Here is a 26210-nt window from a genome sequence, read left to right on the forward strand (position 1 = left end):
GACTTTTTAGGACTTGTATAAGTTTAGAGCTCTCAGATTTCCCTTCGCTAAAATTCAGGCATAATTTTGTTTTAGAAGAAAGCAACAAAATAAGATGCTAAATTCTAGTACATATTCTGAACTCTTCCATCACAAAATAAACTTTGCAACGTGCTTTGTATATTTGCTCTCTTTTTAAAAAAAAAAAAAAAAAAGAAAATGCACTAATATCCCCTTAATTTTTTATGGGTACATTTTCTTATATTGTCTTTTAACACATCACTTTTACTTTTTAAACTTGCACAATACCTTCAGCAGTGCAGAAAGGTACTAAATAAGCACATGGTTATACTGTTAGCGTATTTACATGGCTGAAAGCAGCTTTTCTGCACACAGTGAATGCACATGCTACTTTCTGACAGAAAACTTTTGCACATCTGATCCATCGTGTTGGAAGCCTAAGACACCAGTTGCAAAGCACCACCACCAACTTCTCCATTCATTGCCATTGATAACAATGCTCACATTGATCTGATTGGAACAGCAACATGAGCTTCACGGTACTTTTCACAGCTTTCCAGGTTTCTAACCCTTAGGTGGAATCACCTTACTGTTTAGCATCTGTAACTCTTCAGCCCTGCTGAGCTCTGATTTGACTGATCATGCCATTGTGAAACGCGGCAGCAGTGGATGAGCCACAGGCAGCTTTGTAGCCATGGAACGCAACTGACCTATAAAAATATCTCCGGTCATATGAACATATTATAAAGGGTTTAAAACAGTTATGTGATGCTTGATGAGAGGCTAACAATGTCTTTTTGTGAGGCAAAATGACATGTCTCTATTGAAATCAATATGGTTCAGCTCTGCAAACACTGAAGTACTGCACTGCAGCTGTACCAATTCCCTTGGTTTTTCTGCTAAAAAAACGCACAGCGGGGACATTACACATGTCTATCTCAAAACTCCCAGTCATCTGCTCCTTGCTGCCAGTCAGTTCATACTGCCATTATGCAAGAAAATACGAAATGGCTGATATATTTCTAAAGAAAAAGTACTGGCATGATAACGGGGACTTGAGCTGATTAACAATTACTACCAATCAATATCATAAGCCTGATAAAACGCAGTCTTGCTAATTATTAGAACTTTCCTTTCACCATGACATTACAATAAGACCTTGTTCAAATGTACCTTGCAGCTCTCTAGTTATGAAGAAGGAATCAATTGCCCCCGTTCCTTGAGCGTACATGCCTGTGATACTCCTCCGCACTCCTAGCAGGCTGCAAGGAAAGCCGACAGCCTGGAAACAGCCGACAGTGCACCAGAAGCACTTGGCTTTAGAAATCTGACATTCAGAAGGTTAAAGCAGCGGGTCCGGTTTGAAGAAAGTAGGTGCTTTGCCAGAATTGCCTCTGGGAAAGTTTTTATGGCACAGACACCTAGACCATTTGCTTGTCCGCTGGAATAGAGAGATGGCGGTAGCCCAAGGGCTAAGGGAATTTCCAACTTATTCTTTCAATTGTTATTCAGGTGTCAATGTTACTGTGTACCTTGCTAAAATGTTATACAGGTTTTACATTCCCACTCTTAAATTTCAAATGAATGCAGTAACAAGCTGTGCAGTGTCAACACAACAGCTTAATAAGATTGTATCTATCTCTGTCTCTTTAGATCCCTATATGAAGCCTATCGCTGGTTAAAATTAGCATATTATCCTTACTGGATCCTACTGCTGCTGACAAAGGATTCTGATTTAAAACTTGTCTGAAGATTCTCGCACAACAACCTCCTTGTATACAGTAGATTTTACTATCTCAGATTCCCTAATCCTCATTAAAAACCTCACAAAGACTTCAGTCAGCACATCCTTTCCAGGCTTTAGGATTATTGCTCATATTTCTGCAGAAAGACGAAAAGGAAAGATTTTTAACCACGATATGTTCAGGTAATACAGTACTTTGATAAATTAGGATTTTCTTACTCCTTATGCTTTTTTCTTAAAGCTTAATTACAGATCGTGCAAAGTAATTCCACAGTAAGGGCAGTGCTTAGCCATTCAAATGCTGAAATTGTTATTATTAAATAATTTGACGATGTATACTAGGTACTTCACAGGAGACATACCAAGACATCGCCTTTGCCTCAGTGAGTCTACTGGCTGAATTCTCTGCGATGTACTGAACACCAGTGCCAAGCAGCAGAGACACGGATGAAATACTGCAGTAGTTTAATTGTGTATAAAATCTAAGCACATACTTGTACTGTGGCACATTCTTCTCTTTATCTTCTAATAAAAATACAGGAAAATAAAGATAAAATGCAGCAAACATGATTAACTACACAATACGGCATTTTCATAGAGAGCACAGCACAGAGACGACGCTACACAAAATATTGTCACATGGAAAAAAAAAACAACAAACAAACCACAGGGAATAAAAAATTTCCTCTGGAAAAAAACAGAGTTCAAGCTGACAGAGAAACCAATGACTTGTTAGGCCTGGCTCATGGAAACACCCACATACATGTTTACATTTACTCAGTGAGGAGTCTCATTGACTTAGTATACTTTCTCTTCCAATTCAAAGAATATATGTAATTTCACATATCAAAAAGCAGTAATGCCGGTCCAAGAGGCAGTGAGATGCTTCCCACGCCGGGTTAATATCCTGGGATGCAGAGGAAGCCAGAGGGAACAACTCACACAAACGGCAACCGTGTTATGCACACGCACTCAGTGCTGCTTTGCAGTTAACACTTGGCTGAGTTTGTTGTATTAAAAATAACTCACTGATTAAAACGATTTCATTATTTTTAGGGTTCAGTTTAACACTTTAAAATATTAAGCTTTGCAAAGTGATAACAAAATTCAGTTCAGTTTTCTGCTGGGAGCAGGAACTGGTGACTTACAAGCCAGGTAGTTTTGTGCATGATTTGTTTATTTTCGAAATGTTTTCTCAAGTGATAGGTTAGAAATAGCCACACAGGCCTCTCTTTTTTTGCAAACTTAGGTAAAGTGTTACCCTGTTTTCGGGAGGAGCTGCCTCCTAACTCTTTACCCAAGGCTCAGGTAAGCCTCATTGCTTAATCAGCAGATTCTTTGTTCTCACTAAAAATCCCTTTGCTACACATGCTTTTTGAATGACCACCTTGCCTGGAAAAGTGGATCTGGACGTCTTCTGGGAGCGCAGAACATAAAAGATCCTTGGAGCTCAAACCACCAGACACACTAGCTGATGTAGTGGGATCTTTACTTCCTCCTACGGAAAGTTTCCCTCTGGACATTTTTATCAGTCACCACAATGGTGCCTTGTGGTGACAAGCGAGTTAAAGTACCTGACCATGGATCCAAGACCCAGCCACATGTCTCGGGAGTCAAAAGTAACTGAAATGTCGTTAGCCATATCATTCCCTTGTGTGCCTTTGGTATAGACACAGATATAACTTAATCACATTTAAACATGCCAGTTGTATAGCCTTTCCATCCTTTATACCTAATTTGAAATAACAATATTCCTACTGACTTCAGTAAGATTTCCCTCTTATGAGCAAACCCATAGCACTGCTTACCATAATGAGCAACAGCTGAAGAAGCAGGATGTTGTTAAGACACGAATTTGGTGATTACAAAGTTTGATTAATACACAGAAGATAAGTCTCACTGCTGTTTTACAAATGGAAGGTTTCTTGTGCTGTTCTGCCACCGCATTTCCTTTCGATGCAGAGGACCATTTCTGGAACAGATTTTATGCCTACTTTTACTGCTGATGTGTACACAGAAATACGTATAAAGTGTTTATGTGGTATAGCTCACTGGAAATTATCTGTCAGCTCCAGAAGTGAATAACTGTTGAATAAAAACAGATCATCAATTGATTTCTACAAAGGCTGTGGAATGACAATTTGACAGTAATTTGGGGCACATCTTGAATGCACATAGCTTAAATTTGACACAGCAGCCTAGACAAAAAGGACACTGTCAACCAATGTCCTCTGTCCTCTTCAATAAATACCAGTCTCTATGCAGTTTTAAAATGCTGCCTGCTGTTGGACGACCTCTGTGAATAACGATGAAGCTGGTTCTGCGATTTGTCGAGCTCGGTATGGCTCAGAGTGTTCATACATAGCACATTCTATTTGCTGTCTGAAAGCCTGAGCACGATCTATGCTAAGTGGAAAGAGGTGCACCTCCAAACGGTGACATTGTCTGTGTGTCTTAGGCACCTGTCATAGGAGTGAATGGGATAGGCTGGATCACCTGGAGGTAGCCATGTCTCCCCACGGATTATACAGCAAGCCAATCAGACTAGATCAAACACACAACTTCTACAAAGCTAAGTTTAAGTAAGATGAATCTACGATAATTCCAGCCGCTGTGACAGGCAGATGAGCGGACTGAGAGAAAAGCTTTCAATATCTGTCTGTTTTCTGCACTGATGCCAAACTCAATCTCAATACAGTCTTCAAACAAACACAGGATAGGAATGATTTGGCCAAACATAGACCTCTGCACGGACATCTCAACTAGTTGCCTGTTTTTCCTTTATAGTCAATAGACAGAAATAGAAACTTTTAGGTTCCTATTCTTAGGTCATATGTTTAATGCTAAAGTAGAAGTCTTAAATGGGTTAGATAAATCATGCCTTCCAAGCTTTCCCTTTCACTTCATTTGGAAAGGGAGGATAGCATGATAAGTACAAAATCTAAAATGAAAACAGTAACGTAAACAAAATAAAATTCAAAAATTCAGCTTCATGCCTAACATATTTTCTGACTCACCAAACTTGTTCATAGTCTCATTTCCTATTTTTTTTCATATTACAAATTCAGATTTTGAGATGGCCACTGCCTGGGAAGGTAATTATTGAAAGCACCTTTATAAGCACGCTGGAGCTAGCACCTGACTGCAGGATAGAAGCAAGGCTAAATGATGCAGAAAGGCACACTACCTTCCTCTCCTGTAGAAGCAGTGCTTAAATGTTGGAGCTTACATTGTTATTTTAAAATGGTACGGTGGAATCTCATGCATCTAACAAAAGTATGTATGCACGTGTATTTCTGTGTGTGCACACACACGTGCTCGGAGGTGCGTGAATCGCCTATAAACCCCTCACCCCGGCACGCCTGCTTGTGGAAAGCAGGGCCGTGTAGTGGCCTATCCGCCACTGCCGTTAGCAACAGAGAAGCGCTCTATCCTAAATTTATAGATTTCTATATTTGGAATTTATTATAAATGTATAGAATTGTGGTGTTGTGGTGTCCACATGGTGTTGTGGACACGCTGGAGGGAAGGGATGCCATCCAGAGGGACCTTGACAGGCTGGAGAGGTGGGCCTGTGAGAACCTCATGAAGTTCAACACGGCCAAGTGCAAGGTCCTGCACGTGGGTCGAGGCAATCCCAAGCACAAGTACAGGCTGCATAGAGAATGGATTGAGAGCAGCCCTGAGGAAAAGGACTTGGGAGTGCTGGTGGATGAGAAGCTCAACATAAGCCGGCAATGTGCACTTGCAGCCCAGAAAGCCAACTGTATCCTGGGCTGTATCAAAAGAAGTGTGGCCAGCAGGTCGAGGGAAGTGATTCTGCCCCTCTACTCAGCTCTCGTGAGACCCCACCTGGAATACTGTGTTCAGCTCTGAGTCCCCAACACAAGAAGGACATGGAGCTGCTGAAGCGAGTCCAGAGGAGGGCCATGAAGATGATCAGAGGGTTGGAGCACCTCTGCTATGAAGACAGGCTGAGAGAGTTGGGGCTGTTCAGCCTGGAGAAGAGAAGGCTCCAGGGTGATCTGATAGCAGCCTTCCAGTACTTAAAGGGGGCCTACAGAAAAGCTGGAGAGGGACTTTTTACAAGGGCATGTAGTGATACGACAAGGGGCAATGGATTCAAACTGAAAGAGGGGAGATTTTGATTAGATCTAATGAAGAAATTTTTTACATTGAGGGTGGTGAGGCACTGGAACAGAGTGTCCAGAGAAGTTGTGGATGCCCCATCCCTGGAAGTGTTCAAGGCCAGGTTGGATGAGGCTTTGGGCAACCTGGTGTAGTGGAGGATTCCCCTGCCCATGTGATGTGCGGAAACAGACTCCACAACTTGGAAAGTTGTAAAGTAGGTATGTTTATTGCAGCGCTGGGTGCACGGGGGATCGCTCCACCACAAACGTGCACACCCGCCGTAGCAGTTTTTCTTGTATTTATACAGACATACTCATCACCCCCTCCCCCAAAAGGGCAGTCTCTCCCTGGAGATCATTTCCATAGCCCCCGCCTCAGGATCCGCCTCAGGCTCCTCCTTGACACGCCTCCTGGTGGTCGTGGGCAGGGGTCTTTGGGATGAAGGCCGTAGGTCTTCCTCGCTGTGTGTTTCCACTTCTTCCCTAAAACTCTAAAACTCTTGTTTTGGCTGGGCCTGTAGAGCCAAACCGTTTCCCTGGCCTTGAGTGGACACCTGGTTGTCTCCTACTTGTTATTGCTTGAAGACAAATGTTAGTTCTCGTTAGTCCTTATCTCTCCTCTTTGTCTGTTTTTCTCCCTATGGGTCACGAGTTACAACCTTGCCATCATTTATTTTGTCTCTCTTACCGGCCTTCTTTTCGGGTAGTTAGTGTTTCAAAGCAGGGATTAGTATTTGATAACTTCTAGCAATTCACAGAGCTATTTCACAGAGCTATGTATTTCCCAGAGTCTTATGCCTATTCTTATACCTATCCATAGAAATAATAGCTGATATAGTCTTATGTAGTCTTATGCCTACTCCTATACCTATCCCCGTATCACATGGCAGGGGGGTTGGAAGTAGATGATCTTTGAGGTCCCTTCCAACCCTAACCATTCTATGATTCTATGATTCTATATTAAAGCATTATACAAGAAGTACCTTAGATACCAAGTATTTTGGATCTTTTCTAGATTTTTCGAACTACTTTTTCACCGCCTGGTCAAAGTGAGCAGCACCATTTTCTACCGTAACTGAATGGTTCCAGCTATCAGATAATGCGGAGCACCGCCGGGAGATGCCAGGAGACCAGACAGACTGACAGCAATTTTGGCGGCCGCAGCAGGAGCTGGAATCGGGAGCAGCGGTTGAGAGAGAACGCACCAGTGCTTGGGCATGCGTATCAAATTGAAGGATATGGAAGCAAAACATGACACTTCCCTTGCAATATGCCAGTCGGGGACCCAAGAGGCACCACAATCCGCTGGGGCAAGTGCTCATTAAGATCGATTAAAACCAGGGCTGCCCTTACACCACGACGGGGACTCAAAGCACCACGTCACAAGCACGACCCGGCTGGGCCGAAGCTAAGGAGAGACTTACGAGCCGCCTGTCAAACAGCTTTGGGAGAAACCAGGCTGGGCAGGGGGCAGGGCAACCACGGGGCAGGGGGGCTTCCCGAGGGCGGCTCCCAGCGCCCGTCCCGCGGCTCCAGAGGTAAAACGGCACAGGCCAGAGCGGGTCTGAGCCACAACCAACAACACAGTAACGACCCGCCGCCGCCATTAAAATACAGAACGGGACACCAGGCCGGGCCGAACCGACGCCTCCCGCCGGAGCCCACCCGCCGCCTCCCTCAGCCCGCGGCTCGCCGCCCGCCGCAGCCCTCCCGCCCCGCCCCGCGCTCGGGCGCGGGCACGCGCAGCCCGCGGCCCCGCCCCCGCGGCAGCCCGCCGCCGCCGCCGCGCCTCTTCCTCCGCCGCCCCGCCCCGCCGCCGTGCGGGGCTTCCGGCGGCGCGTGGCGCGGCGGCGGCGGCCCGTGCTGCTCCGCCCTCCGGACGCGGTAGGGTGGCGGCTCCGCTCGGGCGGGGGAGGGGCAGGCGCGGGGGGGGGGCCGCGCTGCCGACCGGGGCCCCTCCCCTCGGGACGCGGCCCGGGGGAGGGGGTCGCCTCGCCTCGGCGGGGGCGGCAGGCGCCGGGCGCCGCCTTCCGCGCCCCCGCCTCGGCCTGGCAGCGCCGCCGGCCCGCCGTTTAGCGCGGCGCCGGGCTCTGGAGCAGCCCGGTGCGGGTGTGCCGGTCCTGCGCGGCGGATGCGGCCGGCCGCCCGGCGGAGGCGGGGACCGGGCCGTGGGGCCGGTGCCCCGGCGGTGGTTGGCGGGGACGGGGCGGGCTGCTGTCCACGCGGCGGGGAGGGGACCCGGAGGGCAGCGGTGGCACCAGGCGGTCCCGCCTGGTCCCGGGCAAGGGTGCCACCCCGGTGCCCGTGGGCCTCAGCCGGACCTGTCCCTGGGTAGAGCGCAGGTGCCCGGGGTTGCGAAATGGTAGGGAGGAGATGGAGCACGGCGGGGGGAAGGACCGTGAGGCCGGCAGAGCTGGGCACGGGCTGCGCCTCGTCTCCTGCGCAGATCCGTGTCCGGGCTCTCCGTAGGTGCCGACCGCTTCACGGTGTCCGTTCTGCTGCCCCAGTCACGCCTTGCTGCCCCAGTTGCCCCATCACGACAGAAGCAGGATAGGAGCTTGCCCGGCAGTGGCACTTATGTGCTTTTTAGGTACATACTTTGAGGTGCTTCACTTCGTGTGGGCTGCCGTTTATTGTCAGTGCCGGCTGGTGAACGGGCCGTGGGGGACAACTGGGTGGCCTCCTAAGCTGCGGCCAGCGCGGCGAGGAGGCAGCTGGCCAGCGAGTAGACGCTGTGCGGCACGTGGCTGTGTGGCGAGGCCGTACAACATCGTCAACGGAAAAACGACAAGACAAATGCGCTTGAGTTGCTTCTCGAAAGTAATACTGAATGGGGAGGTGTATATATATATATACTAATTTTTTTTTGGCATGAGGAGGTGAGTTTCACCGTAGCTGGAAGGGCAGTTGGTCAAGATGAGGTGGTACAATGCTGGTGACTTTAAGCTTTGCGTAGAGTGAGTCATTCTTAATAGAGGCTACATGATTGTTTACGCATATTGAGAAATGATTTCTGTTATGTGTGAAGGCAACCCCCAGAAGACAGTGGTCGCCTGGAACGTGTAACAGATGCCTAAGGAACTTTTTCTCTGTTACGCTGCAGTGCTAAGCCACACTATGAGTTCTGCTCCTAGCGGTGACGAACAGGCAATCAGTGAAATAATCTGAAATTTTGGGATTTTGCATGTTTTGATGCTCATGACAGCAACAAGCAAGATTTTAAATAGATAGAATTGTCATAATGTTCATTTTTTTTTCAAACTGTAAGTTTTTAAGTTGCAAGTATGTGAAATGGCTATGTTTTAAGTGTCAGAACACGTTACAGGAAGTAGGGCCTGAGTTTAAAGTATGCTGTAAGAGTTTATTAATTTTTAATTAATATCAACGTCTAGTTTTAACAAGTCGAGTGTAGATGTTGGTATAATCTGGGTAATTAACAGTGAGAGATGCTAACTTGTGGTAAAAATACTCTGTTTTAGCTGGTAATGTAAGGTTCCAGTATTCCCTCTGTGCATTAATGTGCAAAGATAATTAAGAGATTTCCCATTTACCACCTTTTATCTACGAAGCATATATTAAATTGCATTAATCTTGCTTCAGAGATAACGCAATCTATTGTTTTTGTCATTTATGCATTCTTTGTAATTTGTCAACGTTGCTGTTTCTTTTATAGTCAAATGAAAGAAAACTCTGCACAGTACTCCCAAGTGTGAGATTAGCAAAACTGGTGTAAAGAGGAATTATTACCTCTCTGGCTTTAGAAATCAAACCTGGTGTATACATGACTTGTATATACAACATTTGCTTCTCTGGAAATAGTAGGAACTCTTGTCTAACACACACTTTCCCAGGGATGTCTCAGGAACGAAATATACCATCTTCGTTTTTTTCTCTAATATCTGTTGTTATGTTTTTACACACATCCTTTGCTTTGCAGCCCCTCTAAACCCGTAGTGTTTTTCTGTGTATTTTCCACCTTTGCTCAGCTTCTGGTTGGTGAATAACTGTGTAACTACAACTTGTTTCTGCTCTCATGGGATGAAATTGTGAATGCTGGGGAGCTGAATTTGCAAAAACAACCAAAATTAATAGGTACAATAATCATTAACAGGATGTGTTGCTTGGAAGCTGGAAAACAGATTTGTGTACATAAACTTTCTGTAAAAAGAGGCGAAATAGACCAAAGCGATCTAGTGCTTTTGAATGATTTAGTTTAATTAGTGACTGTTCCCGTGAAATCTATAGAGAAGCCATAAGACTTTATCAAGGTTTGTTGTGTTATAAAGAAGGAAATAGTGAATTACAGTCTTTGAAGGCTTTCTGTATGTGTAGCATGAAGGGAAGAAGTGTTAGTCGTAATAGAAAAAAAGGCAATTTGCCCATGTGATTCAAATAGTTGTCAATTAAATAATGATGTGAATAGGAGAGATTTTAAATACTCTGATGGACCGTAATGTGTTCTGAAAGAAGATGGCATCTCTGTCTTAAGAAAGTTTTATTCCAGGTCTAGTCCAGTTTTGTTCTCTGGAGTCCCGTCTGTCTTGTAAAACTTGAGGTAACGTTTCCATGACACTTTGAGCTGGTCTGACTTGGGGCTTTTGCAGTCTTACTGTCCCCTCGAGCCAGCACTGACTTCGTGTGCACTGGCAACGAGTTAGTTCGGGGAGATGAACAGACTGAAAACTACACTCACTTCCAAAAGTGGTTGGTTGGTGTCTGGCTGGACTGGCGTCTGGCTCCAGGACTCATCTGTCTCCCCAGCAGTGCCAGCTGGAGAGGTGGCTGTGAAGCAGAAAGGGATGGGTCTGTGCAGGGCATGAGATGGGGCATCAAAGGTCAGGCAGCCCCAAGAGAGGCTGGGGACAGCATCAAGTCTGGAAGTGCAAAATGGTCATGTAGGCATAGGACAGCACCTCACAATGTCACTGTACATTCATAGCACCTTGCTTTCTGTTTCTAATCGAACTGTTAATGTCCTCTGTGCTAGTCTGTGGTGACCACTGAAGGTCCTGGTATTCAGTAGTGCCATTTCAGTCCATTTAATGATGTCTTGACAGAAAAAAAATACGATACGAAAGAAACCAAATAAAAAAAGGGAAGATGGCTGGTGCTTGGGCGGACGATAGTAAGATACGTTTGCAAGAAACCTTTATTAAGCTTCAACTTGACATAATTATGCCTGTACAAAAGAAAATGGATAGTATACAACAGGACAAAGATGCTGCGAGAAATTGGAAGGTATAGTTGCATAGGCCCAAGTGGATCTCTTAAAAATAATGAAGCAGTTTGGGAGGAGGATGGTTTGCATGCGCATGAGCTGCTCTGTTCCATAGCTGTTCATCTTGATGCTTGGCATAGGCCTGAGTCTGCATTTTTATCTTTTTTGCAAAGTTAGATCCCTTTAGTTGGAAATCAGCTTGACCTGTGGCAGTTCCTGAAAAAAATCTCTTTATATCATCTGACCCTACTGATCTGTATTTAATGTAATTCTTTCACTAGCTTATTATCCTTCAGCCTCCTGAGCAGTTTTTCATTTGTCTTTTAACTACGTGCAATTCTTAATGCTTCTTTTAAAATGCCAAGAGTTTCTGTTTCTATTCTAGTCCTAATGCTTATTTATCCTTCTTTTATAGTATTTTTCTGTTTCCTTTAACTTGTCATAAACTACTAAATCCTATATTACTTTTAACTCTTTAAAAGTAATTTTCCTCCACTTGTTTTGTTTTTAGACTAATGTTTTTCTGTAAGCTGTATGCTTTGCCGTGTTTCTGTCTACTTAATAACTTTAAAGCTTGTTGACTGATGCCAGCCAAAATTGACAAAGTGTCAAGGTGTCAGTCTCAAGAATATCAAATATTTAGAAGTTTTATGAACATCATGACGTTGATAGAGGGGGAATGACCTAAATTAATATTTCTGCAGATGGAAAATCTGCAGCATGATTTCAAGTTGATCTGCTCTGTTAGACCTGGCTTAAACTGGCCTGCTAGTTGATGTACGGCTCTGAATTAGCTGGGGGTTTTGCTGCTTTTTGGCAAGCTGGTAGGGAGCACAGCTGGGTTTCACGACAGCAGTCAGAGCTCTGGTTGTGTAGGATGCCTGTGTGAGATAAGTGAGTCACATCTGGTGTCGCAGTACCCCAACTGAATGATTTTAAAATTGACCTCTGTAAAGCCATAATTTCCATGGAGCAGCCTTCAAACCATGTTAATCAGTGAAATTTAGAGTTAAAAACTGGTGTATGTGCTGGTCTATGTATGATTCTAGGGCTTGACAGCAGTAAGTTTGTTGAAGTTCAATGTCTGTTGGCATATTCTGTAAATACATTTTTCTTTTTAAGAGGGAAAAATCCAGAAGGAGAATGTATTTGTAATCTTCACTTGCATCTTACAGCCGCTCCATGCTGAAAAGATAAAATAACGATTTTCAGTTTTGAGTTGTTTTTTTGGGGGCTTTGGGTAGATTTTTTAAGGAGGAGAGATTGGGGGTTGTGTTGCTTTTTTCCCCCAGTGCCTTTTCTAAAAGGTGGTTCAACAGGATGTTTGGGGGAAATGTGGCATTATTGGGTTTTGGCATTCCAGGAGAGCTTGAAGTGGATCCAGCATATCGTCTTAGGCATTCCCTTCTGCACTGAATGTCGGGAGTAATTCATGTTGTTGACAGCTATGTCAACATGTGAAACTGAACGAAGGATGGGAGCTAAACAAAAAGCTAATAATAGAAGAGGCAAGAAAGTGAGAAGTGAACGCTTCATTAGTAAACTTTCTCACTGTTACGAGTAAGAGAGTCCAATAGTGCAGCCTGTCCTTATCTGTTACCACAAGCGCTGCCTTGTTGGCAACGTTGGAGCTGTTTGTACGTGTGTGTGTGTGTGTCGTGAGTGTGGGAAACGAGCAGTTTACCCAAGAAACACGCACAGTCGATCTACGTAGAGGCATACAAAAGTCACTTTGATTCATCTTCGTTTGTTTAATTATTTACCCTAATTTAAGTTTATACTTCCAAAAACTCTATAAAAGTTTAGTCTCACTTGTACCCATTGCACACATTAAATATGTGATTTGTCTCCCAGGCAATGTGAGGCATCGTGTTAATTGTTGTTTGATGTGCCCTCTGCAATAGAAGAGTCACGTCTGTTGGTTCAGTGATTACCACACTATGTATCCTGTGATAATCTAACTGGCAACTCCAGTACAGGCTGTTGAAGAAATGTTTATTCTATTTTGAGACATGCTTAGTCATCCCTGTGTTGGCCTCTGACAGGTCATGGGCATTGCTCGTTATTCTTTCCTAGTAAATCCCACGAACAAGCTAATCCAAAGGTCAGTTTGTGAGAAACGGTCTGTGGCACTGGGAGGACGTGAATTCTGGGGTGCTGTGTTATTGCCCAAGCATGTTGGGTACTCCTAGTAGAAATTGGAGAGTATGTTCCGCGTTTCGTTGTGTGTTGGGGAATCTAACAGTTTACATCATGCAGGTACAGAGCAGCTGCTAAATATGGGAGAAGCATATGTAAGAGGATCTTTGTTAGTAGGGAATACGATACAGCCTCTCTGTGTCCTGAAGACAACATTCAGCTGTAAATATTTTTTCACTGTTTAAACAGAAAACTTCAGTAGAGAGAACTTTAATTTGGCTTTTTCCAATAGTTAATCCTACTTGCTTGTTTGTTTTACTTGTGATTTGATATAGGCCATATAAAACACATTGGTACCCTTCATTATTAGAATGTTTTGTCTTGATTTTTTTAGGTGGCCTTGTGTGCAGATCTAGTACATTTAGTGTCTAACTGAATAACATAAATGAAAATATTTTCTCTTATCAGAAGTAAAATGCTTTCTATGGAGACTTCTGCTGCCAAGACTCTTCTGAAGACTTACTTTGTTGCTTGGCTTAAAGGAAGATGATGTTGTTAATGAATTCTGAATATCCTTCAGGAGGCTGGTGACCCTTCTGTAGTTGGTGAATATTGTCATGGACAACTTCAAAGGGTAAAGACAGTATTTTTGTGAGACCGTTTCAAGCTAGTGCTCTGATATAGGAAGCAGTGAGTTAAGTTTTTGGTTTAGATTAACTGCTCAAAACTCTTTTCACTCTTAAAACTATTCACAAATTATGGGAACAAACTTGAGGAACGAATTTGTTGGAGTAGCTGTCAAGCTTTCTATATGAACTGTCTTTGAAAGGTGAATTTACTGTCCAGTTTATAATGTAGTCTAGATATACTTGAGCTAGCTTGAAATGAGCTAATCTGGGTCCTGGGAGCAGTCTTACTGCAAAATACAAGCAGTGAAGTAAGTTGGGTTTTGTTGAGCTGTGTATTGCTGCAACCTGACTAGGTACCTGAATGCTTTGTTTACAGTCAGGTTCAGTTTAAGTATTTCAAAACTATACCATAGATAATTTTTAGCTGTACCTTCAGATGCTCTTCTGCAGTTGTTTACTGCAAGGGCTAGATTTTGTTTCATACTTGATTTCATTTCCATAAGTCAGTGCAAGATTTTTTCTCTTAATAAATCCCTGCAAATAATGCTTGATTTAACCATTAGTCTTTTCGTTGCTTGAGGGCTAGTTTTGGCTAATGTTTCTTTATAGTATTCTCTTTTCATAAACACAGTAAATGGGAAGCTACGCTTAGTAGCTTCCAACTAAATAATTGTCTTAAAATAAAATATAATAGTTTATTAATGTTTTAGTAGCAGTACTTTGTCTAAGAGGATACTCGAAAGCATGCCGTTTGCTTTCTAAGAATGTTTTATCTGCTCACTATGTTTATTCATTCTGTTTTATCAGCTCTTTTCCGAAACACCACAAGCAGTTACTGCCGCTTTATAAAGGACTCCTGACCTTTTGCATCTTCCGAAGTCCTATCTAGATGTCACCAGTGTTTCCCATGTTAACAGTTCTGAGCATGTTTTACTATATGTGCCTTCGGCGCCGAGCTAGGACAGCAACGAGAGGAGAAATGAACAGCCGGAGGGCTATCGAATCAAACACTCGGGCCTTACCTATCAACGTTGAAATAGTTCAGTACGCCAAAGAAGTGTTGGATTTCAGCTCTCACTATGGCAGTGAAAACAGCATGTCGTACACCATGTGGAATCTAGCGGGTATTCCAAACGTCTACCCTAGTTCTGGTGACTTTACTCAGACTGCTGTCTTTCGAACTTACGGGACCTGGTGGGATCATTGCCCCAGCGCTCGGCTGCCCTTCAAGAGGACACCAACCACCTTCTGTAGCCAGGACTACGTGGAACTCGCTTTTGAGGAACCTGTGTATCCCACTGCAGTGCAAATTCTGGAAACGTATCATCCGGGAGCTGTAGTCAGGATTTTGGCATGCTCTGCAAATCCTTACTCACAAAATCCACCAGCTGAAGTAAGGTAATTTTTTTTTTCTTCTTTATGCTTTGCTGTTAGATGTGGTAGATTGCTACAAACAATGCTGTTTAGTGAACTTTACTTCCTAGTATTTCTCTGTTTCGTATCTGACCCACTAATATTTCCTTTATTTCTGCATGTTTTTAAAACGGCGGTGATATGTTATTGTAGGAACTTAAGAGATGTGGATTTTTTTTTGTAGGAATTAATGCAGATCCTAATATCAGATTTGATTTGTGTAATGATAGATTTTGTATTGAAATTTTTATGAGTAATTACTATGTATGTACTAAAATCACTTTTGAAATAGCATTCCTGAGTTCTTCTCTTTCTCCAGTAATAAAAGAAAATCGTGTAGAAGAGGCTGAGGACTCAATGGTTGCTGTACCATCCTGCTTCAAGTAGCCATAAACTCTTTCTTCTCTCTGCTTGCTTTAGGTTGTAGGTATAGTACAATCAGGCACTATAACTATTCATATGGAAATGAGGCCAAAACCAGAAGCACAGAACAATCGGACAAAAGGTGATGCCATTTGTCTGATCTTTATTTTTGCTCTGATCAAATGGTGTGAGCCACACTACGTTTTTACACTTGCTTCACAGGCTAAAAGAATCTGATTTGGTCCTGTTGGTTTTCCTCATAGTAGGAACTTCTGATGAAGTTCCATTTGGGGGGCAGGAAGATGAGCACCTGGGGAGTGGTAAGACAATAAAGAAAAACACTGTGTATGAGGTGCGAAGCTCATAGTGAGGAGATGGGGACATAGAAATGGAAGGAGAAAGAGAACAAGTAAAAGCACATAGCGGGGGAAAAACATTGGGAAAAGCTATCAGTACATGCAATGAAAGTGTTCTGTATACATCAAAAAGAGATGAAGTGATACCGAACCCATAAAGGAAAGGAGAACTGACAGAAGAAAGGTTTAACAACATATATCCTGTAGAAAATAATATGCCAAGAAATACTGTATTTCTTTAAAATGCATGTTTTGGTGGTATATGCAGTGTTAGCTTGGATGCTGGGTGTTTTTTCCCTGACCTGCCTTTTACAGATATAGCTGAAGAGCATACTTTTAGGCCTCACTTAGTAACCTTGCTTGCTAATACTACGCCGCTGATGTTTACTGAAAACCCCTAGAAAATCAGGTGTCATGTTGTATGTTAAAAATTCCCAGTTGATCTGTTTTGTGTGATTCTATCATCTACTGTTGTTTAGTGCAGTTGTTTTACAACTCTCTAATGAGTATATACTGTGTAGCTCTGAAGTAAACATCTGAATTCAAGGAGCGGTGATAGGTCAAACTGATAATAATAGGCCACTTAACTTCAGAAGTAGGAGTGTGTTCGGCAGTGTAACACAGAACTTATTTATGGGATGGTATGTGGTGAAGGCAGCTTTTAAGACTTTTGAGCTTAGAACCTAATGTGAAGTGACTTTTGGCCAATTCATCTGTGAACTTAGATTTTACTTTTTGTTTTATGACGTAGATTTTACTTCTTAATTTCATGAAGTAGCACAGATTTATGTAGATATTATTTCTCTAACTGTTCATAATACTGCATTACAGTAATAGCAAGATAGAGTGCTGCAGGGCGATACGAGGATATAATTCTGAGGAATAAGTAATGCTATTTTATAAAAATGTCTGTTTAGATTTTGGTTCTTAAAACAGTACACTTTTTTAGTTTTGTGTAAAGACCAAGAAGGGTTCAAGGAAAGCTCAGGAAATGTTAACTGAAGGAGCTATTTAGTAAGGTGCACTGAAAAAAAAGAGAAAATTGTTCAGAGAGCTAAAAAAAGATGGCAGTGAAAATACTAATGTAAAACTTTTTGGGAAGTGCTTTATGACTCCTCTTGGGATGTGGTCAGAGTGAGAGCTCAGACTTTCCCTTCTTCATAAAAAAGGATAAAGTTTCTGTAGGACCCTGCTTTTTTATTTGTAGGCAGAAGTATGTTCTGTTCTGCCTAGCTAGGTTAACAACGTTTTTATTTAGAAGGAGGTTGTCTCAGGGAGCCTCAGAACCAGTTGTCTGTGCTGTATCTTCAGTACTTGCCAATTGATGCTAGAGAAGTGTTAGAGGGATTTCAGTTTTTTAGTTCTCTTTCTTTTGGCTTACCTTTCCTCAGCAGAACTTGTCTGTTCAGAGCTGTGCATTTAGTTTGTCTCCTTCTTTCTTCTGAGAGAGGCAAACATGTCTGATCCATGGTGTCTTGAAGGGAAGATGAGGGAACCCTTTCTCCACATAAGGTATGCGGTGTTTTTTCTCTCTTCATTTGATCACCTTTATGAGGGGAATATGAAGAGTTGCAAGAACGTGGTCTCTTTTCTGCTTCAGTTCTTGGTCCCTTGTTTTCACTTCCAAAAATTTTCAGAGATGTCAACTAAGATTTTTTTTTTTTTTTTTTTTTGGAGGTGAAATGCTACTAATAATCTCAGGTGATTCTGTGTTTAACTGATGTTTTGGACTCGAAGAACTGCTGCACTGTTTTCTTCTGTTAAGAAAGGCCATGTCCCAGTTACTCGAAGGGCACTTAGAACCTTGTTTTCCTCTTCTGACTGTTTTGATACTCAATTTTGAATTGCCTTATTTCCTAAAAACCTTAAAGTGCTGCTTTGTTTTATCTGCTGACTCTGGATCTGTTTCTGTCTGAACACCAATGTAGAAAGGGCAGGTCATTAGAAAGGTTCCTTTTCACCAGTTCTTGCTTTGATACAAAAAGAAGGCCAAATTAATGATGGAGTCAAAACTGTTGAGAGGAAGAAGTCTGTTGAGACATGTTTAAATGTTATGCTTAGTGGATTATACTAGTGCAGCTGAGTAATCTTTTTTTTTCCTCTTTGTTTAGTATTTAAAGCATCAGCTCATCCAAGACTGCTGTATGAAAAAGCTTCTAACGTAGAAGAGGCTCCGTAAGGACGTGGTGTACCACAGTCCTTGCCCAAGAGGACTTCTAGAAGTCTAGAATTCCAGAGTATTTTATCGTCTAGAATTCTATTTTTCTCGAAAAATGGCTGTAGCCCACGTAGTTGGCCAATGCGTTGCTGTGTATCTCCCTTTATGCTTCAGTTGTGTGAAAGAACGACTTATGCAGGTGTTCAGAAAAAGGTCTTTAGTCATGTTCCTCTGTTGCTGGTGTACTGAATGCTGCTATCAGTTACAGCTTTGTATGACACTCTCTCAGATCAGCTTTATTCAGAGCCTTTTGAGAGGTGGGATCAGTTCTTCATGAAATGGCAATAAGCCTTTATTTTACAGAATGGAATGCAATCGTTCTCAAATAATCTAATGCTTAAAACGCGACAGTTAAGTTGAGATTTTTTCATTTTGGTTTAACCAGCTTCCAGCAATTTGAGGATTCTCTGTCCTCACATATCTTTTGCTGCCTTAAACATAGAAGACATTGCATCACTCTCCTCTGCATAAAACAATTTTTAAAAATCGTAAATGTCAGAGAAACTGCTGTCTTTACACATGGAGACCTTTTGTGCCTATCGTTAGTGCCACTTACACCTTGACGGTGAGAAGTGTGTGGCAATTTCTGAAACAATACTAACGTATGGTAGTATCCATGCACAGGTTTCTTACATGAGTGCATATCGGAGTGCAGAAAATCCAAGCAAAAATTAATAATCAGAGGTTAAGACAATATTGTAGCATACAGTCTCAAGTTTTATGAGGTAAAGAAATCCCTCCCTTTTTTGTATTGACTTGTGCTACAATTATTATAGTAGCATAGCCTTGAGATTTTGTACCGTGGTGCACGTTCTGTGTACTTAGGGTTTGGTGACAGTGATGTGTCCCTCTTTGGCCAGCTGAAGAGGCAGAGCTCCAGGTAGGCATGGTGAGGATGCTGCACCTGACAGTGGTGTGAGCCGAACCCAACCAATAGAATTTTGTTTCTGGTATTGTATCAGATTGATGGATAAGATGTATCTAGCTTCTATGAGGAGGAAAATGTTTTCTTTCCTGTTTCTTTTTCCTCCTCGTTTACCCGGAGGGCTTACTCTCAGAGATTCCCTAATGGCTTCTTTGGTGTTGGCTCTTCTGAAACTCTTTCATGCTCCTAATAGGTAGCTGCTGTCAGACAGGAAGAGTTTGTGTGTGTTTTAATGGGAGCTTTCAAGTCAGAAATACTTTTTTAGAAGTTTTTCAACTTTTTCCTTTTACAGAGATAACTTTACTTTTTAGATTTGGAATATAAAAGAAAAAATCGGTTCCTATTCTTTTTCTGTTGTGATCTTTTTTGAACTTAATTCGATAGTTTCTCTTATCTCATGTGTTATAGTGACACCATGTATTCATGTGCTTTTATAAAAGCTCAAAACCAGAGATTCCTAACTAGTCTGGGATGTGTGGCAGTTCTTGGGGTGGTGTTGTACAGCGTATGTCCTTTCTCCTATGCGATGATTACTTCTTTTGTAGATTGGAGATTGTTCTGTCATTCTTTTTTTCTTGTTTTCCACAGATGAAGTATAACACTGATTAGGTTGTTTCTCACAGGTGAGATACCATCATCATTTGACTGGCTGGGAGCAGTTCCAGGAGTACCAGTGGCAGCATTCTGCCATGTGTGTTCCTACCATTTCTTTCGATTTAATTTAATTTCTCTCATGTTGTTTAGAATTTTGCTGGATGCTCTTTTGAGCACAATTCTGAGTTTGATTTGTAGATGAACAGCTTGGCTCAACGTTTCTTAGTTTAGCTGTGTTTGCTGCATGCGAGGTTCCTTTCTCTTTCTGAAGGTCTTGAAGCCTGTAGATGCAAAAGCTGCTGCAACCAGAGGAAGATGAAGAAAGTAGAAGGTGCTCTCTTCTTCTATTAATTATATTTAGGGGATAGACTCTCTCTGGAAGTATAGTCCAGGTGGGAATGTTGCAAATTTGTTTGCTGGCAGCCAGGATTGGGATCAAAATGTTTGATGAAAAAAAAATCTCCCCTTCTGATGAAGGGAGTGAAACCAAAAAGGCAGTGTAGTGAACGTAAAATATCACGAGTCTCTTGCTTGTAGAGAGGCATTCAGATGGTTCTTTCATTCTACCTTTTGTTCCCTGTGAACCTCAGATGAAGGCACCCAAAACACTGCTGATACCATCAACACATTGGAGTGTGATAAGGGACCTTCCGGGCTGTATCTCACCTACAAGTAACACACAACCCAAGTTCTAGCTGTTAGCATCTCTACTTATAACTTGTTTTGACATCTTCAGGGAAACAGCTTTTCCTTGTCCAGATGACTGTCATAGAAAAACAAATTTGGGGTTCATAGGACAGAGTCATTTTTGAGAGACCCATAAAAAGCTCATGTGGACAGAGCAGTTATTTGAAATATCTTTTGCTGTTTTAAATGCCCTGAGCATTCTTGGAGTCCTATCTGCTCTCTCTGGTATTTCAGAATTGAACTCTCAAAGTAGAAATGAAAATGTGCTGCATATTCCCCACAGTAATTAGATTGCTGTGAGCTCTGGTTATCACCTTGATCTGAACGGTTCTAAAATTGTTCTCATGATGAGTCTTCCCTGCCTTTTGTATTTGCAAACTCAAAGCTGTGGCCAGGGGTGAACTTTCCAGGTTATGTTGAACCTAGTATGCTGAAGCATCCCTGGCATGTTAGCAGACAAGAGACGTTTTCTTGTGTGTAGCCTAAAGATTATTTACAGAGCACTGCTTGGATAAGAGCAGATGGGATGTATTATAATCACATATCATGATTATAATTTCTGAAGAAGTTGCAATTTAAGCAAAGGCATGGCCATATTATTCTCTGAGTTTCCTTATGTTCTCCTTGTTGGTCTAGCTGAAACTTTCCCTTCTTTCAGCTTTTAGCAAAGCTATAAGTTTCTTGAGACAGGGCATTTATTTTTTTGTGCTTGAATCACACGTAATACTTTATTCCCTTTCTACACCAATCTTAATTTTACAAAGCAAGAGATCTCAGCAGATTGCAGGCAAAGTTTAATTTTGTCCCGCTGAAGAGAAATCAGATTACTTTTCCTAGGAGCCGCTTTTCTAAAGAAGCTTTCTTAGAGATTTTCTTGAGAAGTAACCAGGTCTACTCAGACATCGTCATAGCCATTAAAAAGAGTTCCAACAGCGTTAGGTCAACAAAAAAAATTAAACAAGCATTAAATATCTGCTCGCATTTGACACAAACCTTGCAAGTATGTTTCTCAACCTAAAAATCACTAGACTGCATTTTCCTTCACGGTGAGGGAAGGAGAATGGAAATTTATTTTTTTTTTTACCACATTGGTGTATGGAGTCTTTAGTATCAGAAATTTGAGCAGAATGAGTTCCTGGGTATCTTCACGAGGTAGAGAAATCTAATGGGAAAACTGAGTCCATTAAAGCTGAATGGAAAAACTTCACTTAAAGTCCTCATTTTCTTCAGTCGTTAGAGAAGACATTACAGATGTTACGGCGTCTCGTACAGGCTTTACATGGCAGTGCAAAGACTGAAACTTTCTAGCACATAGCTGGTGAGACCATCTTGTCAAAGCACTCTTACTGCCACATCTTTGATCAGCTGTACTGTATATCTGCAAGACTTGGGGGCAAACAATGTCCTACCTTCAGTCATTTGATTCTGCTTGATTTTTTGAGAGCTAGCTAACTTAAAGAGGGGAGGAAAAGGAAAATTGCTTTGACTTCTTTACAGGTATTTTTGGGGATTCAGTTTCTTTTTCTTGTTTTAGGTTAAATAGTTTATCAAGCATCTGAAGTTTGGAACAAGGGCAGGCAACCTTATTAGGGAAGCTGATTTTGGTACGTACTCTCAAACCAGGGCTGACTGTCAAAATGCCTTTCTTCCGAAGGATTTTGAAATGGATGGCCATAACAAAACAATGCTCCAGAACAGGAGAAACTTCAGTTCTTACTGAAGCCTCTTGGAAATTTAGGCTTTTTTGGATCTATTTCCAACTGTGGAATCTTCACTGCCATTCATATTACATGTAACGCATTTAAGTGTTGAAGTGCTGATCCTAGATGAAGAGACCATTTCCATTTGCAGTACTGGGTGTATTAAGAGTATGCCTACACTCAGGAAGAATTTACCAACTCTGACTTGGAGCAATTGCTGTGGCCTGTTGTGTGTGGTGCCACCAAGGCAGAGAAGAACATCAAATCAACCTGATAGACTTGAGGTTTTCCAGTTAAACCACCAGCTAACTCCTTTAAAGTGCCGTTGATGAAAACAGTATAAGGACAGTGGAAAACAGTCGCCAATCTTGTTGTTCGTCGGCACTTGGTATGTAATGTGGAGTTTCACAAGACTGTAAAATCATGCTACGTGTCTTTCTTTTTCTCTAGTTTATTACAAAGATTGGAAGCTAGAGATGCTGCTTGCTGAAGGGGGTTATTGCTCTGCAATTTGGTGAACCTAGACCTCCAGATGCGTGGTTTTTTTTTGTTTCCAGAGCTCTGCTACTGCTAGATAATCCCTCTTTCCAGGGCACCAAAGGAGAAGTCAATAACTGAGACACATTCTTTTAGAAGTTGATGGTCTGACGTGTGCTAAATTAGTGGAAAAAATAGCCTTAGGTTTCCCTAAGGGTAGTTTGAGTGGGTATATGAAAGTGTCTAAGCAAAATGTCAAATGGTGATCTGGATGTGTTCAGGAAAGGTCATGTGCCTTGCCAACATTAAGTATTTGCTTAGGGAATCGACCTATGTGAGAGGGTGCGACAGTGGGACTACATCTGTTACTTTTTGCCCTGAGTTGACATTCATTTCCTAAATGAATGAAATCTTCTGTTAGTAGTAAGTCTGTCTTATAAAAACTGTTAGCCTTAGGGTAGAGTTGTCCACTCTCCTGTGTTGGTACTTTCTGATGTGCCATATATTCACCAGTCCTGCATGTTTGTTTTTAGTTCGTGACTTTTTTTTTTTCCGTTGACAGAAGACTTCTGCAGGCCTCTTATTCTACTGTAAGGTATTTGTGGAGAGCAGCATGATGTAGGATAGGAAGATTTATCTGTGCATACCTGAAAATGTCTGTCGTGAAATGGAAGTTTCAGCTGATACAGATTAATTTGCCTATCCTTGAAATTGTAGCAAATAATCAAGCTTCTAAGCCCTAATTATACCGTGTGCTATGTTTTAATTAAAGTCCTTACATATATTTTACTTTCTGTCGTGTTGGACAAAGTTCAAACGTTTGGTGCTGGAAAATAAAGCATGTTTGATTTTTTTTTTGTTGTTGTGGTTTTTTTTGTTTTGTTTTCCCATCTGCGTTCTGCAGTACATGTGTGTTGAACATTACTTGTGAGTTCAGAGTGGTGGTGTCTTGGAGGGAAAGCTGAGATGATGAGGTATTAGGGAGCAGATACAATGTTTCTGAGACCCATGTGACAGGACAAGTAGCCCGAGAGAAATCCTTGAAGCTGGGACTAGTGTGATCAGAAAGAGATGGAGCAGATGTGGAAGTGCCTGGATTATTTATGCACGTGGGATGCAGAGATGTCTGTAAGTGTACTGTCAAAGGGAGCAGCAGCAGTGGCTGCTGGAGGTTTCCTTCTTTAGGAGTTAACTCAATTTGAGGGAGGAAAAGATGGACATCAGTGACTGAAGGGCCTCTAAAATCCATTCACTGGATGAGGACACGTGCAGATATAAAGAGCATGTTTCTGTTTTCATGCCTTTTGGCAAGTTTGGGAGTGCTGAAGACCTAATGAATGTAAGACTTGATTCTCCAGATTACTCTATTGGCAGCAGGTTTCACTGTCATTTACCAGAGGAGATATGAGGTCTATGTGTGAAAGTAAGGATGTATGTATGGAATTTCTGTGCATGCCCTGAGCCTCCTCCTGGGCCAAAAAGGAAAAGAACTTTGCTGTTTAGCAGTTTGGAAATTCTAATGTTTTTTGCCAAGGATCCTCTCAAAAATTACTTGAAGATTCTATTTTCTTTGGTAATTTGACAGTGAATTTCTTCTAAAAGGAATAGTTTGCTTGCCTAGACAGATAAAGTAAAGTTTAGGTTATTTTTTTAGCAATTTGCAATGCTGCAACTTGACCAGATTTGATATTAAAGAGTCTGAGCTGTGGGGTTTTTTCTTTTTTCTTTTTTGTGAAAACCTTTTGTGTGAAATAAGAGTGATCAACTGACTGTATGTTTGGGTTACATGGTTAAGACTGTTCTCTGCATGCTTAACACTAACACACCATCCTTGTGAAGACATCTGTAATCCATGTGTTACTATTACCTTACCATGAGATGTTGAAATAACTTGTGTATCAATAACAGTACTCTAACACAAGTGTGTGACTATGGGTATACAGCTTGTTTTGTTAATTAGCAATGCAGAGAAAACGTGCTAAGATCATGAATTAGTGTGCCCTGTTAAATTCATCCTTAGGATATTTACCAAATCTAATCAGAACTTAATTTTCATTGTCTTTTCAAACATGTTTCTCACTTGTTAAATACTTCTTGCAGAGAAACGCTCTTGCTGTGTTCAGGAGTTGCTTTAGTAACTTTGATTTTAATCCCTATACTGTTTGTGTGTGCGATTTTTCAATCACAGGTGGGAAATCCTTTGGTCCGAGGCACCTACAAAGGTGAATGGTCCTCAGGCTCGGCAATTCACACCTTGTATCAAACAGATAAACTTTCCCACAAACTTAATCCGACTGGAAGTGAACAGCTCTCTTCTGGACTATTACACTGAGTTGGATGCAGTTGTACTACATGGTGTGAAAGAGAGACCTGTGCTTTCGCTGAAGACTTCAATGATTGATATGAACGATATTGACGAAGATGAGGATGAAGAAAAGTATGGCTGTGGAATGGACACCCTTAATAAACAGTTCAGCATTGTTACCCTCAGGGAATGGCCGACTAACGGATATTTTGATAAACTGCCTTATGAGGTAAGAAAAGCATGTTTATGCTCAATGTATTTGTCTTGATCATTAAGGGTGCAAAGGTGCTCTATAGGGTATGGGTCAAGATTTTTTTTTCCCATTAGAGTTCTTTGCATTTTTTTGTGAATGTTCTGCAGTTATTGTATAGTTATGCTGGAATTATGTAAGTCTGTCTACTTCCATGGATGTGTATTGTCAAGCTGCGCTGCTGGTATTTGCACAGTTATTACACTTCTTTTCCTCAAGAATCTGTCCACTCACACACAATTTTTACACGAGTTTTTCTAACCTTGAATTTCTAGCTCTTGAACTTAGAAGATCCTGGCAGTTTTCCAGTAGTTTTAGTCCACATGCTTGACAAAGAAGATATATAAAAAAGATGGAAGTGGAAATAGCTTGTAATAGGCTAAAAGTTTATTTTCCTGGTATCTGTCTTACAAAACCTCAGAACTTTGTTCTTGAAACTGCCATAATATTTTCGTGTTATTATGAAATAAGCTTCTTCCATCCAGCTAAGTTTTGAATCATGGTGCAGGTAAAAAGTGTTATAACTGAACTTCTGTTTTGTTTTGATGTTTGCTACTTTTTATTCTATCTTTAGTGCAGAAAGCAGCTGTGAAGAAACTACTGGTTTCAGATCCCCTGACAGCAGGGCAGTTGCAAGTGTGCTCAGAGTCAGCGTAGATAAATATTTTCTTTCCTGTAATTTCCAAGATAATGAGATTGTGAAGTATGATTGCTGAATATTGTGTGCAGGCCAGGGAATTCTCAGTGGGATGTAGCCATTTATGGAGGCTAGGTACCCTAGTTAGAGTAAGAATTGAGAGATGGAATAATTGTCTTCACCTCCCCTGAAATAAATGGGGCTTGCACGTAGTGGAAAGGAGCCTTTCCTTGCCAGTCAGACCTCTGGACTTGAGCAGAGACGTGATTGTTCCTGCTCTGCAGTGCACTGTGATCTGGCAAAAGAAGCAAGCGTTTGTTTACTGTGGTAACTCATCAGATGCTCAGAGTGGCTTGAATCAGAGTCACTTTTGAAAGTGAAGGGAGGATGGTGAGAGATGCTGTCACTGATTGCAGGGCACTTCT

General features: G+C 41.9%; 1 protein-coding gene across 3 annotated transcripts in view; it reads left to right on the forward strand.

Moving 5' to 3' along the window:
* Positions 1-7727: 7727 nt before the first annotated feature.
* The window catches only part of FBXL4 (F-box and leucine rich repeat protein 4), a 65173-nt gene continuing 46690 nt past the window's right edge, over positions 7728-26210 (forward strand). Inside the window, exons 1-4 of one of the 3 annotated variants that reach the window (XM_086631279.1) lie at positions 7728-7758; positions 13700-13865; positions 14668-15258; positions 24782-25127. In XM_086631279.1, coding sequence (XP_086487405.1) covers positions 14750-15258; positions 24782-25127 — 855 coding nt within the window. In that variant the 5' untranslated portion in view covers positions 7728-7758; positions 13700-13865; positions 14668-14749. Of the gene's footprint in view, positions 7759-8662; positions 8713-12522; positions 12653-13699; positions 13866-14667; positions 15259-24781; positions 25128-26210 lie in introns of those variants that run through there. The other 2 variants (XM_086631281.1, XM_086631280.1) reach the window with 2 other exon arrangements.

This window comes from Tauraco erythrolophus, chromosome 2, assembly GCF_009769465.1.
Source record: "Tauraco erythrolophus isolate bTauEry1 chromosome 2, bTauEry1.pri, whole genome shotgun sequence".
NCBI classification, from domain to species: domain Eukaryota; kingdom Metazoa; phylum Chordata; class Aves; order Musophagiformes; family Musophagidae; genus Tauraco; species Tauraco erythrolophus.